This window comes from Fukomys damarensis, unplaced genomic scaffold (assembly GCF_012274545.1).
Source record: "Fukomys damarensis isolate Sample0158 unplaced genomic scaffold, DMR_v1.0_HiC HiC_scaffold_4, whole genome shotgun sequence".
Lineage (NCBI taxonomy): Eukaryota > Metazoa > Chordata > Mammalia > Rodentia > Bathyergidae > Fukomys > Fukomys damarensis.
Genome location: NW_022900916.1, coordinates 33,623,103 through 33,639,464, shown reverse-complemented (window position 1 = coordinate 33,639,464; position 16,362 = coordinate 33,623,103). Strand labels below are relative to the sequence as shown.

Below are 16,362 nucleotides of genomic sequence, written 5' to 3'. Positions count from 1 at the left end.
TAAAGACCACTTTTTAATTCTAGAGTGGTCTGCCCAGGACAAAAACCTGCACAATCTGGTGAGAAGAGTGTTTTAAAAAAAACTATCCCAATGTGGCATATTAATCTAATTTTGCCACTAACTGAAAATTATTTAGCTTCCTCTTCTATCTTAGTTTCTTCATTCCTGGAGTGGAAGTAACATCAACTCCTTGAAAATTAGAATTTTCAGTCATGTCTGGCATAAACTGTAAGCTCTTTAAGGGATATTATATTATATTTTTCAATAAACTAGTTTATTCTATGACACATAGGATTACCATTATTTTATTAGCGGTCCATTGGAGCTAAGATTACACTTGTTCAGGATGTTTCCAAATCTGCTGCTAATGCATCTTGCCTACCACTGCTTGTTAGAAGTCAGCATCAGCTGATTCTGATGAAAGCCCTGTGGTAGTAAAGGAATAGGAGTGAATGCTCTATAAAGGTTGTGAAATCCAAATACTCCATGGTGTTTGAACAGCGTCTGCTGTGACCTCTCTGATTTTCACCTGGGAAACATGTCCAAAGAGCTGACAGCAATAGAGACATAACCAGAATCTAAGGTTAATTGATCTCTTGAGTATTCTCCAAATCTTTCTGCTATAACCACCTCTCAATTATTTATGAAATGGTTATCCACTTTATGAATAATTCAGTTCTATCTTTTCTTTTCTTCCATTTCCCTGTTTATGATCATATGTACCATTGAGGAGGTAGTGAAAGTAAGAGTTGAGTGTTTCACCTGAAAATGTAGTGGTCCTTTTTACCTCTGAGTTTCTGCTAAAGTGCTTGAAATACCCCAAATGCAGTTAAGCATTCCTAATATAAAAGTATGAGTCTGACATTCTCCAAATTCCAAAAATTTTTGAGCACCAACATGATGCCACAAGTGGAAACTTTTACACCTGACCTCACTTGACAGGTTGCAGTCAAATTGCAGGCTTACTAAAAATATTATATAAATGTTGTTAGAGTTTTGTGACTGTAATGAAATACTTGAGGCAAGCTACTTCTGAAGACAATAGGGTTATTTAGGTCACAGATTTAGAGTTTAAAGATGTAGAGTTCCTACATCAGCTCAGCTCTGGTGAGGCCCCCCCTAGCTGTATCATGTCATGGCGGGTGGCAATGGTCAGAGATATGCAAGAACAAGAGATCACATCTTGATATAGTAAGTTTGAGAATGACACAGAGGTCAGCCCAGGCTTTCATAATAGCTCTCTCTCCCAAAATTCACTGCAGGAAACCAGTATTTCCTTATAAGGACAGCATGCCCAATGACCTAAGAATCTGCCATTATGTCCCACCTCTGAAAGGCTTCACCACTTACCAGAACTGCCATCTTGGGGACCAAGCCTCCTAACACATCAACCTCAAACCATATCTAAATCATAGCCAGGGGTATGTGAAACATAAACGAATTTTGTGTCCCTTCCCCAAGATATTTGATTATATACTGTATATATTAACATTCCAAAATGTGAATTCAAAACACTGTGGTCCCAAGCATTTCAGATAAGGAATATCAATCTGTATTGACTAAAAATAATTTTGGGAGCTACAATCAGTACTGCCTGGGCCAGGGATTTAGCTCAGTGGTTCTGCCGCCTGCCTCACAAGCACAAGGACCCACCTGAGTTTAATCCCCGGTACCAAAAAAATAAATAAATAAATAAATAAATACTGCAGTTCACTGTCAGTTCTTCCCCCTCTCAAGCTTGTATTTTAGAAGTCAGCTACAGTTCTTATTTCTCTTGTTTATACTAATACTGTGCTACCTTTGTTTCAGGAACTAGAAGAGAGTGTTTTTTTAATTGAGATATAATATTTTAACATATTTAAAAGGTACAGTATGTAATGATCAATTCGGGGTAATAAGCACTTCCATATCCTCAAATATTAATCATTTCTATATGTTGGAAACTATCATACTCTTCTAGTTATTTTCAAATATATCATAGATTTTTGCTAACAATAGTCAGCTTACTATGTGCCTTGGTTACTTTTTATTGCTGAGAAAATACCCAATACCCAAAGTTAAAGGAGAAAAGATTTATTGTGGCTCACAATTTTTAGAGATTTTAGTTCATAGTGGGCTAGGTCCAAGGCAGAGCAGCATGCCTGAGAAGAAGTCCATGGCAGGGGAGGCAGAAAGTAGCAAGCAACAGCCTTCCTTTTTCTCTTATCCTATCCAGGCTACAAGACTATTGGATGGTACCACCTACATCCATGGTGGGCTTTCACATTATCCATACCCAGAACTATGCTAAACCAATCATTGGATTAATTTAGTTATCACACATGCTTAATCCATATTTACACACCCTATATCCAGCCGCCTCCAAAAAGCCCCACCTATGAGTGCATGAGACTTTGGTGGGGACATCTAGATACAAGCCATAACACTGTACTATACAAAACTAGAATAAATTCCTACTATTTAACTGTTTTGGTGCCCTTATTCAACTTCTTTCTATCCTCTTTCCCTGACCCTTCTCAATATCTAGTGTGCACTCTTCCACCTCTTCCTACTGTAAGGTGGCTTTTTAGTTTCCACAAATAAATGAAAATATGCGGCATTTGTCTTTCAATATCTGGTTTAATATAATGACTTCCATTCAGTTCCATCTAAATTGCTGCAAATGACAGGATTTCATTCTTTTTTGTAACTGAATAATTTTCCACTATGTATATGTACTACATTTTCCTTACTCTTGCATCTCTTGGTGGACACCTTGGTCGATTCCATATCTTGCCCATTGTGAATACTGCTGCAAAAAGTAGGAGAGGAGTACAAGTACCTCTTTGATATAATGATTTTATTTCCTTTTTTGTATAAGACCAGTAGTAGGATTCCTGGATCATATGGTAGTTCTATATTTTTAAAGAAATCTCCATTTTGTTTTCCATAGGGCTACACATTCCCACCAATGGTGTTTAAGAGCTTCCCTTTTAGAACAAAAAGAGTACTTATCTCCCTTCTTCAAAGAAATGATGAATCAGAAGGGCAGCCAACTTTTTAAAACAACAATTACTTCCAAGCTTGGAGGGGCCAAAAGATAGATAATAAGGTGAAAAAAACAAAAATCTTTTCTGTAACCTCTGAATTAAATGCTTAAGTTTAAGTTTGGAGCACTGAATTCCCAGATTAAATCCCATGTTATTCAAATATGACTGAAAATTTGTGTAAGTGAATTTTAAATTGATACAATATCGGTTCTTCCTATTACCGTGGAAGACAGTTTAGGTAGCACAGGAATTTTGTTTAATGTGTATTTCCAAAATCATGAGTAAAAATGAACTAGCTATACAAATTTTCTTTGCAATTATTCTTTCCTTGCTTTCTACAGTATAAAATATGTGTAACAATGGTTTTGTAGGCTCATTCACTTAGAGGCCTTAGACAAGTCACTCATACTTATAGCTCAGTTTTCTCATCTGTCAAATGTGAATAATTATAGTACCTATTTAAAAGGATCAACTATATTGATATACCTAAAAATTACACATTATTAACATTACGGGAACCAAGACAGATTATGAAACATAGCTGTGTACAGTTGGTCAGACTCATTCACATGTCCCATATCCATGAATCCTGCACACATGGATTCAATCAGCCAAAGACAGGAGTATTCAGGAACAAAACTTCCATCTGTACTGTGTATAGAAGTTTTTTCCTTGTCACTGCAGTGTAACAATATTTGTGTTGTATTTACATTGTTTTAGGTATTATAAATCTAGAGATGATTTAAAACATATGGGAGGATATATGTAAGTTATATATAAATACTTGAGTCTGGGGGTCCTGGAACCAATCCCCTGCAGGTGGCAAGGAATGACTACATTTAGAAGCATAGTTTCTTTTCAGGGACTAGACTCTAAATTCCACCAAATAAAGTTAGACAGATGGCCAAGCTTTGTCAGGAACTTTGGCCAGTTCTCCATTCAAGGCCTTCCTGTCACTCACACCCAGGACTGCAGGCACAGGAAGGAGAGTTGCACTGGGAAGAGATGGTTTTAGCAAAGCTTTCTTCCCTTGCTTTACACAATGTAAAACTGTAACTACTTGCAGTAACTTGCAGAAGATGCAGTGGTTACTTTTACATTGAGCATACCAACACTGGAGGTGTAGAACAAGGGACAAGATACTCAACCTCCCCTTGCTTTGTATGTCTATGAAAATTTATGAAAAGCCTTTGTAAAATATCAGAAAAGTACTAATAATCAAAAATAAAAAATCAACAATTTGTACTTACATCTCTACATATATTGAAAATCAAAAAGCAATTTGGCAATATTGACAAATGCAAGCATTCTAAACAATATACTTACCTCTCAACTAATTCTGCTTTTAGAAATCTATCCTCAGAAAAGAAAGTTTTTTATAATTGGAAACAATCCAAGTGTCCAATTGTGTTTTAGCCTAAATATTTCAACCATAAGAAAGAAATTGGCTAAAATACTACATCAAAGGAAGATGAAATATAAGAAAATATTACAGACATTGCATATCTTTATGTTAGAATTATATGACTAATCTTTTTTCCATATAATCTTTCTGTATGGCCTATATGTTCTATATGGTGCTTGTATTAATTTTCTAATCAGAGAAAGGTAAAGATAGCATATATATATATATATTATATATATTATAAATATGCATACATATATATAAAACTTTAAAATGATCCTCCCATCTTATCAAAATATGTTTATTAGTGAAACTACTTTCAGACAGAATCAATGGGGGAGACAGTGGCAATGCAATGACATTAAAATAAAGTAAGAGGAATAGGAGTATAGCTCAGTGGTAGAGTATTTGATGCCCAGCACCAGGAGGGAAAAACATTACAAGGAAGAACAGTCTGTTGATAAACAAACATGAGGTTGATAGGAGAAAATAATTGTTTGTATGAGACAGAGTATCCATGGTGTCGTGCTATGGACTGTGACCAAAGGCCAGGCTACGTGTCATCTCGCTTCCACCCCTTGCCTTCTCTGCTGCTCACACTGCCATGGAAGCAGCTGCCCAAAGACATATGGCAAAGGGTAAAAGAAACCCTGGGAAGGCAGACAGCTCCTCGCAGAACGTTCTGTCCACCAGGATACTGTGGAACTCCTTGGTCTTTGAAGTCGGATATCTGTTCCACATCTAGCACTTGCTCTCTGAACATTATGGGATATGAAGAGACTTTTTCTCTAAGTCATGAGCCAGAAAATATCTAAATCAAATGTGTGTTCACTGATCCCATCCAGGAAGCTAAGTAAAGTGCCACTTATATAAAAGGTGGTGCCCTGGAAGCCATGGCTGCTATTTTAGTACTTGATGATAAAGATCAAACTTTCATTTTCCTGAGGCCTCTGTGAGTACTGCTCAGTTATTCATCCCTGTGGGGTTACATGATTTCATTTCAGTCTGTCAGTGTTTATCAGGGAAGCTCATTCTAATTGCAGAGTTTGGGGCATTCTCCTGCTTTCCCTTAGGGCACCTTGTGGCACCCTTTCCTCACCACCCCATCTAACTGTTGCTATGCCGATTTATTAGTCCTTGCTACTGGGTACCTTTCTGAAAGATAAATGAATTTCATTCTGTCTTTAAATATTTATGTTTTCTTATGATCTAATATATCATCATGGTTATAAGGAAATTTTTCCCTAACTATAGAAAATACACCATCAGTTACCTGTCAATTTTGTTTAATAACTCAGCTTTGCGGTTCTGGCACATTGTTCATCTACAGCTCTTGAGAACTCTTTTTCATCTCTCAGTCCACTTCAGGGTGTCATTCTGGGATTTATAAAGGCCTTCAGTGCACAGAGGATATTGAAACATTAAGGATTTAAGTGGCATGGCCTTTGTCACTTATCACTGGATGATCCAGGACTAGAAACCCAGGTGTCTTTGTCTTGTTGTTTGCTCCCAGCATGGAACTACAGTCTCTGTAGAAAACCAGCCAGTATCCCTGGAAACAATTCATCTGACTTTTCAAAAGAAATCCAGTTGCTTCTGAGCTACAATGTTACCATTCAGTGTTACTTCTTAAGATAAATGATGAAAACATCAGCATCATAATGTAAAAACCTCAATTCTTTTGGCTTAATTTTAGTGAAAAAATATCACAAACCATTCACCACTGCTTCTATAGCCTACCCCATTGCTTTTAGGTCCTGGCTAGCAGAGATGGGAATGCTGTGTAACTGTTCCCCTCCCAAACAGGTTCTGGCTGAGTGCTGGCTGGCTTAGATTCTTTCACAATCACCATATCTGGGGATGGGACCTCAGCACTCTGCTCTTTTCATAAGCTGCCCAGGTATTCATAGTAAGGCGCTCTGAAATTTAAAAACCAGTAGTCTAGAAATTTCAAGTTTCAAGTCCCTTCTAACTTTAAGGGTCCAGGGATTTAGCTGAGTGGCACCTCACCTGCCTAGCAAGTGCAAGGTCCTGAGTTCAATCCCTGGTACCAAAATAAAAAGAAAAAAAAAAAAGAATTTTCCCTAAAGATGCAGCTCTTTCCCTCACTTGTGCATTTAAGGGAAACAGAATTAAATGGTATACAGCCTCATTTCTCAAAATAAAGGCCAGTATCAGGGAAGAAGCCATTGCGTAGAGAAAACAGATGAAACCATAGGCCAAACATGAAACATCTTCTGGGCTGGGGACTTAGCTCAGTGGTTCCACCACCTGCCTTGCAAGCAACAAGGACCCGAATTCAATCTCCGGTACCAAAAAAACCCAAACCAAAACAAAACAAAACAAAAAAAGAAACATCTTCCTACAGTATGTTTTGTTGTTGTTGTTATTATTGTTTTGTGGTGCTGAAGATTGAACCCAGAGCTTTTGCAGTGAACTATATCCCCAGCCCCTTTTTGTTTTTTATTTTGAAGCAGAGTCTCTCTAAATTGCTTTAAATGTACCAGTAAACAGTGGGGTCTGAGGGAGACAAGTAGCCCTAAGAAGACCCTCTACATAGTGATGCTGAACAGTTTACTCCTAGAAGAGATTCATTTAGTTGCCCATCTAAAAGGACCACTTTCATTCCCATTACTTTGCATAGAATATCACAAGACAATATTATTTCTCACTAGACATGGTGGTACATGCCTATAATCCCAGGTACTTAAGAGGCTGAGACAGGATGCTGGCAAGTTCAAGGCCCTACCTGAGCCATTTAGCAAAACTGACTCAAAATAAAAAAAATTTTTAAAGGCTAAGAATGTACCTTAGCACTATCTGGGTTGAATCTTCACTACAAAAACATTTTTTAAAGTATTCTATTTTTTAATTGCATGTTAATTAGAAAAATAGGGTCAGCAGCACAGAAAGTAGACCAACCAAATGAAAAGATGCCAGAACTTTTCTTGATCACATTTCCATTGCAGCAGTAATTTATGAAATACTCTCGAAATTACAAAGCTCTTAGACTATATCCACTACCCAAGGATGGCTTCATTTTAGAATGTGTGTTTTTTCCAAGATATTCCTGATAAAGAAACAAATCCAAGGCCCTGAGTCCAGTAACACAGGATTTAAACCAGTGATCCTGATCCTGCCTGAATCTATCCTCCATCCTGGCAAAGCTCCCTTCATATCAGGAAGAGAGAAGAAAATGAACAGTGCCCCAGGAGGCCCCGGTCCCTTGCTGACAAGCTGTGTTGGCAAAGCTGGCTCAGAGCCTGCACAACCCCCTGCGTACTTGGGAATGGTCGTGCTGGTGGTGGCTCAGAGTCCCGCATACACTGAGTACACACAAAGTAGCGGAAATGCTGGTTTTAGGGATGATAAGTGGTGTGTCTTTGTGACACTGGACAAGTCTTCTAATTCCCCTTGGCTTCGGTTTCCTTATCCAAGGAAAGGAAGTTGTAGCTTCCTGGGGGTAGCAAGGGTTAAATGGCACCAGGCAGCGGAAGGAACTCTGTCACCAGCAATAAAATTGTTCTTTCTAGGTTTCTGTTTCCCTTTCCTACTTGTCTTGGAACTTCTTGAGGGAAAAGGCCATGCTGTTACTTTTATTGTATTTTTATTAACACATTATTATTTCTAAGAAGACTTTACCTTTATGAAGTGCCACCCTTCTAACTGCTTTATATACATTAATCAATCAATTCTTCCAGTAACCCTAAGAGATAGGTACTATTGTTATCCACTTTATGGAGGAAAAAAAATCTGTTTTATAAAGACTCCAATAGTAAATGATGGATGAACAAATGAAGGACTGACTGGAACAAAACCAGACTGCCAGGTGATTAGTAAGTGTTTATGGAATAAGTAAACAAATTAACATTTCAAGAGCATTTTCCTTTTTTTAATTACTATACAGCATTTTAAAAATTGAGTTTATTGGTACTTTTTAAGTATACAGTACAGTTGCAGTCATCATGGGATCTTGTGCCTTTACGTGACAGCTCAAGAGCATTTTCATCCCCGTTTAGCTGACACTGGTGCTGCTGATGGCACTGAGCAGGGCTCTGTCTTCCTCCTAGGCAGTACTATGAGATGCTGTACAACACGGCCGACGAGCTCCTGAACCTGGTGGTGGACCAGGGTGTGAAGTACACGGAGCTGGAATACATCCATGCCCTGACCCTGCTGCACCGCAGTCAGACGGGAGTGGGGGACCAGACCACCCAGAACACGAGGCTGCAGAGGCTCAAGGAGATCATCTGCGAGCAGGCGGCCATCAAGCAGGCCACCAAGGATAAGAAAATAACTACTGTTTAATGGGGTGCGCTACAGTAGTGTGGGGTTGCTTTTGTTTCCTCAGACTCACTTCTTTATTTGGTATGTTATTTGGTATCTTGCAAGGATAGTTTTGTCTATGCTGATGCTTTAGTGGAAAGAATGTGTAAGGATTATTTTCTCTTTAGGTTTGGTTTTTGTTATGAGCTCTAAAAGAAGTTAGCAATGCAGAATGTTTTGCAGTAACAACTACATTAGTACAGTTGATTAGAGGGGCTGGGGTAGGCCAAGGAAGGAAGGGATACCAAGCTATTACACTCTGAAAAGTGAATAGATGACTAATATTTTATTTATTCCCCAGCATATATAAAATTCCAGCTTTCAGACTAGACTGCCACCTAAAGTCACTTAATAGTCTTCTGTTGCATAAAAAATAGGGTTTTTACTCTTGACCTTGTTGGTTTTCAGTCCAATGAAATGTGTACATGCATTCTTTTCTGTTACTTTTGCCAAAAATCACATAAATGGCTTCTCAGCTGGTTGTGGCTTTCAATAAATTTCCCTAACCAAAACAGGAACCCTTTAGAGTTAGGGGGGAAAATGTCCTTTATCTCAACCCCCTGGAGAATTTATATGCTGTAGCTATTGGTTATATGCTAGGCAGTTGGTTGGTTTATTGACTTTTTATTTTGGCTATGTCAAAACCAAGAGCCATAAATTAGTGATTAAAAAATGGAAGAAGGAAAGGTGATCTGACCCTCTTTGCTTAATTTTCCATTCTGGTTCCCAAGAAAATAATGGCTAGAGAATTGTTTCACCTCGTTTTTGGGTAAATGATTCTGAGGTGCTTACTTATCTTCCCATGAGCATCTGGGCATTTCTCATTTCTGAAAGTAGCCTGAGTTTGCTTAACTGAGGGCAAGGATGATGGGACCGCCATGGCATTTCTCCTCACTGTGGGGCCACCGACTGAACCTATTTTGGAGTTGCTTTCCTGTAGTACAGATGCTCTCTGTGTTCCTGGACCTCACCATTATCCCAGACCCCAAGTCCTCTTGCTGTGCAAGGTCACATGTCACAGGAGGCAGCAGTGCACTGGTCAGGAAGCATCTTGAACACACATGGAAAGGTGAGAAGGAAAGTCTCTGACCTGATTTTGTTCCTGTTTGTAATAACTTTAGTTTTGACGAAATAAACAAAAAATAAAAACTGTCTTGAGAAGCTTAAATGTGGTGTGTTGCTTTTCTTACATTCTTTATTCAGCAAACATCCCCTGATGGCCTAATATGTGCCAAGTACTGCTGTGCTCAGGGCAGATGTACAGAGGACATGACTGTTATCTAGGAAATGGACTTGACTCCAGATCCTGATGAGTGCTCACTCAGGCTAAGCTCAGAATTGGGTCAGACAGTGGGGCAGCTGTGCAGGGATCCAGCAGGCAGCTACAGGACAGCCTTCCAGGGGTTTCTGGAAGGAAGAAATGCTGCACAGTTATATGGGTCAGGGGGCTGACTGAGACGAATTTGAGCCTGTGTAGGAAACCACCATGGAAAAACAAATGGCTCCAAATAAGGTCCTTGGAAGTGATCTACCAAAGTGTAGATGCAGGTGGAAGAAGATAAAGGGAGAGCAGAACAGACCACTTTGGTCTGGAAGCCTCCCCTTAATAGCCATGGCATCCCAGAGTAGACACTGTGATTTCTCTTTTCCATCCTGCCCACTCCAGGGTAATAAAACTGAGTGACCACAGTGCCAGAAGCGCCAGGAGTGGGACTGGGGAGTGCTTAGCATAGTGTTTCTGGAGATAGAAAGGGTCATGGTTTTGAGCTGAATAGAATGTCAGAAGCTCTGAAAACTGGCAGAGAAATGGCAAATCAGCTGCAACCAGGGAGCATTTAGGAAAAGCAGACTCGTTGCTTGACTTTACAGTAATGATAGAATTGAAAAATCATCAATTTTGCATGGAAGTGGGAGTGGTTAAAGGGCTTTGGTCTAAGACTTTAAAGGCACAAATTTCTTTGAAGATTATTACATCAGTCTTCATTCTTCAAAAAGTCATTCAGCGGCGCACTCAGCACATGGTTGAATGGATGGAGATGGAGATGTGGATGGCTCGGACATCACTGGGCACAAAGTAGAGATTTTCACAGATTATGCCCTACTTTGGGGAGATTATCAGCCTGGTTTTGTACTATTCAGCATCATTACTAGAAAGTGCTAAAAGACCCAGGTCCACTAAGGACAGGACCCAGATTTTATACACACTGAGAAATAGCCACAGAGCATTCCCCCTAAAGTCTGCTGTTGTAGCTCAAAGGGCCAACAAGATGGGCCTCACCAAAAAGGCACTGAAAACAAAGCAAGCCATTTTCTTGCACAAAAGGACAAATGGGATGACGTACAACTGGCCCTTCCTATCTATGGCTTCTGCCCCTTAGGATTCAACTAACTACAGATCATACCTACTTATGGAAAAAACTGTCTGTATAACCATGAACAGACTTTTTGCTTTGTTATTATTCCCTCAAAAGAGTACACCTATTTCCATCTAATTTATATTACATAATCTAGAAATGATTTAGGACACAGGAGGATGTGCATAGGCTATATTCAGTATCATGAAACTGTGTAGAAAAGGGACTTGGGCATCCTTGGATTTTAGCAATCACAAGGGCCCTGGAACCAGTCAGTACATTTCCCGTACACTAGGGACAGCACTATAGGGCACAGTGCCTGCAACAGTAATCACAGCACCTTGGCAGAGTGTTGAGATGGACATTAAACATGAAGGTGAAGAAAAAGGGCTTTGAGGCTGTTTCACCCAGACTCCTCCTCAGAGACAGCTCCGTGAGCAATGGCAGCTCCCAGGGAGAGCTTCCTTCTCACTGTCAACCTGCTGTGTGGTACCTAACGTTATGTCCTCATGACAACCCTGTGTCATAAATAACTGCTTTCCTTTCTACCATGCCCAGGGAATCTGAAAGTAAGGGAAGAGTCTCTCCCAATTTAGCCACCCTTAGGATAAATTCCTTAAAGAAGAACTAAATTTAACAGGTTGGGTCCAGTTCTTGAAATGTGTTGGCAAGTAGTGTTCTCAGAAGTACTGGTAGTTGTTGCCACTGCAGTTTTTTGGTTTGGTTTTGTTTTGTTACTTTTAGGTATCTTATTATCACCTGTCAGTACACCTCTTAATTTATAAACAAAACTAATCTTCAGATATTGTTGTGCCCTTTACCCCATCAGCACCTATTTAAAATACCCATCCTATTAATAAAGTTTCAAGAACTTTCATCCTAATGTGGTGTTTTTATTCCTGCCTCACAATGGGGTTATTGAAGCTTTTTACTCAACTAGAACTTTCTCCCCTTCGCAGCTAATAGCATTCCCAGTGATTAGACAAGGTTACAGTACATTCCTTGTGCTGCCCTTCCCTGAAATGGACAATACCTTCTTGTGGGCTCTGAAAACAAGTTCTCTTCTACGTGGGTCAGGATCGGCTGGAATTCAGTGGTAATGCCAGGCCTGACCTCCTACAGCCCGTACTCATCAGTTAAGCATTCACACAGAGTCTGTGGTGGGACTTCCCACCCAGAATCACTGCCTTAGGCATGGAGCGACTCCGTTCACAAGCCCCAGCCCCTCTTTAGGGCTTCAATCTTGCCTGCATGTTTGCCAAGCTTAGTAGTCATTATTCTATGGTTCAAATAGCTTGGAAAGAAAAACTCCAACACAGACAAGTTAAATTAGTGGCAACCAAACCCTGATGATTCTTACTGTCAAGTCATATCCACATTTCTTAGCACTAATATATTCATTCATTCAGTCAGAAAAATATAATTGCCTCTTACAGCTCAGGTGATGTGGGATTCGTGCAGTGGCAAGCAAAAGAGACAGTTTCTGTGACATGGCACTTAAACTTCCCCTTGCTGCTTAAAACTTCCACTGTGATCTTGCTCGTGCAAGAGTCTGTACTCCCCACCCCGCAATTCTCTAAGAACTTCCTTTCTTTTAGGAAGACATCTGATAGGATTGAGGACTGAAACTTTCACCCAGACCCCCTGTTGCTCTCATCTGAGCTTTGCCCTCTGGAGCCTTGGAACTGTCACTATTCACTATTCACTGTGCCCTTGCTGGCGAGCACAGCCTGGGAGTTTACGCTTTACTGTTTCTTGGTGCTCTGTGATGGATCGTGTTCATTGCATTCAGGATTCTTGTTCTGAGGGATTGCTGTGGCTGCCTCCCCAGGACCAGGCCACAGAAATTTTGTAATAAAGAACAAAAGAGACCAGCGACCAGCCTGAACTTAGCAAGCCCAAGTTTGAATCACTCCATTCAAGGCAGATGTGATCTGAAGACCAGTGAAGTGGCTGCCCTTCTGGCAGGATATGAAAATGAGGTTTTGGTCAACAAAATCTTGCTTGAAAAGCAAAGTATATGCTGAAATATGCACACCTGAGAGCAATTGTCTTAATGTGGCAAGGATGTAAAACAAATTGGGCCTAATTTGGAGGGAGGGTAATGAGGTACTAAGAACAAGAGAACATAAAGAATCACTAGGCTCGACAAAGGTCTCAACTCTGTCCTAATTAGGCACAGTTGTTATGAGAAGTACATAATTAATAAGCATATGACCAGATGTGAAATACAGTGAAGTTTTTTTCCTGAATAGAAGTGGTAATGAACTGTACACAGCTGGAGGTTGTTGTCCTAATTTGGCTGAGGCAGAAAGCCTGCCTGGAATTTTGAAGAGGTGTAGTAAGTTGCACGCCATAGGTTTACACCTGAAAACAACTAATCCTATTCCAACTGGACTGGGGTGTAATGAGATAGAGCTAATTATCAAGAGTGTAATGAGATGCAAATGCCACTGGAGCAGAACTGGAAATTTCTTTAAAAGTGAACTAAGATGCAAGCACTAGAAAAGCATTTCTGGTAACAGAGTAAGGTGTCATTGTGATGAAAGGAGCACGACTGGAGGAGCTGCTGTAATGGACCTGGGCCAGGTGTGTGTCTATGATTGAAAATATCTCCAGGACTTTGACACTCCTGGAACAGGAGCTCCTGGGATCTCAAGTCCGAAATGATCTGTAAAAATTGCAGGCGCATTTTTAAAAAATGAATACACAGTGTAGGTGTGTACATAACTGGAAAAAAGGTGAGGTACTTTCCAGTGTTTGCAATTTCCATTATATTTGATCCTATTTACAAACATGGCTCTGCTTCCCGCTGACTTTGCAGTAAACAGAATAGGAGGAACCTGATTCCATACAGAAAACCCAGACTGAGTTTTCCGTCACAAGGATGTACTTGTTGAGAGATCAGGAAACTATCAGTAGCAGGGTTTTGTTACTGTTTTTGTTTTATAATTGCTGTCATGTTGCTTTACACACCTTTCCTTGAACACTGTGTGTCTGATGATTTGCTAAATGCTTTATGACATTTCATTTAATCCCCACAGTAGTCCTGTGACAGAGATACTATTATCATACCTTCTTTACAGAGAAAACTAAGGCATGGACTGAGGACTTTGCCAAATCGCCTTGCTTGGCCCTATGCCAGAGTTCAAGTTCAGATCTCCTTCTCTGTTCTCTCTTCTGAGCTAACCTTGTCCAGTATGCAAACAGAAAGGACCTCTCCTCCTCTGAGTCCCAACTGTCATTCTCTAAGAATTTGACTCCTCCACCACTCTGTCCTTTCCTATGGCCCCCTGGAGAGAATAGACCATTCCTAGACCTAATTTGGGGTTGCCCTTCCTCACCCTTCTCTCTGCCTCTCCTTAGCTTCTGGCTGTCTGCGCCCAGCCCTGTGGCCAGTGCATCTACAAAAACTTAGAACACAAAGCTCCTAGGGCCCCAAGGACTGAGCCCCATTTGGAACTGAAGTGACCCACACCTGGGCCAGACACTGGCAAGGCTAGGAGAGTGATGAGGTCACTGCCACCGTTCTAGAATCTGATGTATCTTGGCTCAGAATGTCCCCTTGGCCTTTAGAGGGGAGAAAACTAATCTTTTGCTTTTACTCATGTTAGATTCCTAGACTGTGGTCCTTTCAACAAATGAAAGATTGATAGGAAACTTACAAATTTATATACACGTGGTTTGTTTGACATGACCCAGGAACCTTCATTAAGAAGGGAAAACCTGCACTATTAAGCAGTGTTTCATTGCTGCTGTTGCTGTTGCTGTTGTTGTTTTTGTTGTTGCATAGTGGGTTTGATGAAAAGTAGAGAGTTATAGAGAAATGACAGGACAAAGGATCAGGAGCCAGCTGGGGGGAATTTACCTATTGGTTCAGCTTTCTGTCTGCTTCTGTGTCTTCAGAGAGAAGGAGGCTCCTTTCTGCCCCATGTAGAGAGGGTAACCCTCACAGGAGGTCCCCTTCAGGGACAGATCAGAAACATCTGCCTAGATTTTAAGACCTGCTCCAGAGAACAAGGATGGGGAATGTCAGAGAGGTCCTCTGAACGTGCTGTTTCTCGGGTTCCTTCAGCCTGGAATATTCAGTGTGCCAGAGCACCAGATTCTAAACCCTGTTACCCTTTACAAAGTGGTTTCCTCTTAAACAAGCTACTCAACTCCCTAAATGTTAAGATTTCTCATCTGTGAAACTGGGTAATAATAATAGCTTCTATCCAATAGTATTGCTAAATAAAGAAGTATTTACTCTTTAGTATGTAATAAATGTTGCATATACATAAACAATATTGTTGTTATCTTGTCCATTTCTGTGAGGAGTTTTTGACCTAATATTGAAAAAATTTGCTCTTTTGAATTGGCTTAAGTGTGAAACCACACTCACCCAGATGGTTAAAAAGGCCTGGGGACTGGCAGGAGGGGCCCCAGACAGCTGCTTGCTGTGTTTGGATGCCTGAAGCCCCCAGGGAACCAGACAGGAGGCAGAACCAGATGTCCTGATTTTGTTCCTTGAAGGTTTCAGCCCCTCCCTGATGCAGGACAACTGTCTTGCATGTCTGCTTCCTCCAGCCTGTTCCTTTTCATCTGTTAGTGAGGGTTTTGCATCTCATTGACTGCCAGCTTATTTATGCACATCACATCAACTCTGAAGGCTTCAGTATCCTTTAGGGACTAGGCCTTCACAGGCTTAATGGCCTGCCTGGGGTTTGAGTTTTCTGTTACTCTTCCTTCCTACTCTGAGGTATGCAGGTGGGATTGTGGATTTCTAATAAGTTCTCAGATTGCTTTATGTAATTGAGGTGAGAAGACTGCCATATTCTTTTGTTTTTCTAATTTTTCTAAATCAAATGTAGCTCTAAGCTCCTCACCACTCTCAACACAAGACCAAGTTCAGTCGTGTTTTGTGACTTCCTCTCCAGGGGGAGGATCTCCCTCCTTCCCACTGGGCCAACAGCCCACTGCTGAAGCAAATCGAGAAGGTGGGCGTGAAGACAGCATCAGTATCAAGGCATCCTGATTGCTTTGTCAGCCCTGCTCCTTCTGCGACTCTGGTTGTCTGTTACCTTCTGGCACTTTTGCTCCCTATGCAGAAGTCCTCACCAGTGTCCCCGGTAAGTACTGTGAGCCAAGTACAGTGGAGCTGATATAGGACTTGCAAAGGATACAGGGGAAATAGACGTAGCTTCCAACCTGCTAGATGTCTGACACACCAAGTTCATGTTCCCCAAAATCAAAGAATGAATTCTGA

General features: G+C 40.6%; 1 protein-coding gene across 1 annotated transcript in view; it reads left to right on the top strand.

Annotated features, from left to right (window-relative positions):
- Positions 1–8,911, top strand: part of Exoc4 (exocyst complex component 4) — a 741,153-nt gene extending 732,242 nt beyond the window's left edge. Inside the window, exon 18 of the mRNA XM_010611733.3 lies at positions 8,505–8,911. Coding sequence (XP_010610035.1) covers positions 8,505–8,742 — 238 coding nt within the window. The 3' untranslated portion in view covers positions 8,743–8,911. The remainder of the gene's footprint in view (positions 1–8,504) is intronic.
- The last annotated feature ends 7,451 nt before the right edge of the window (positions 8,912–16,362 follow it).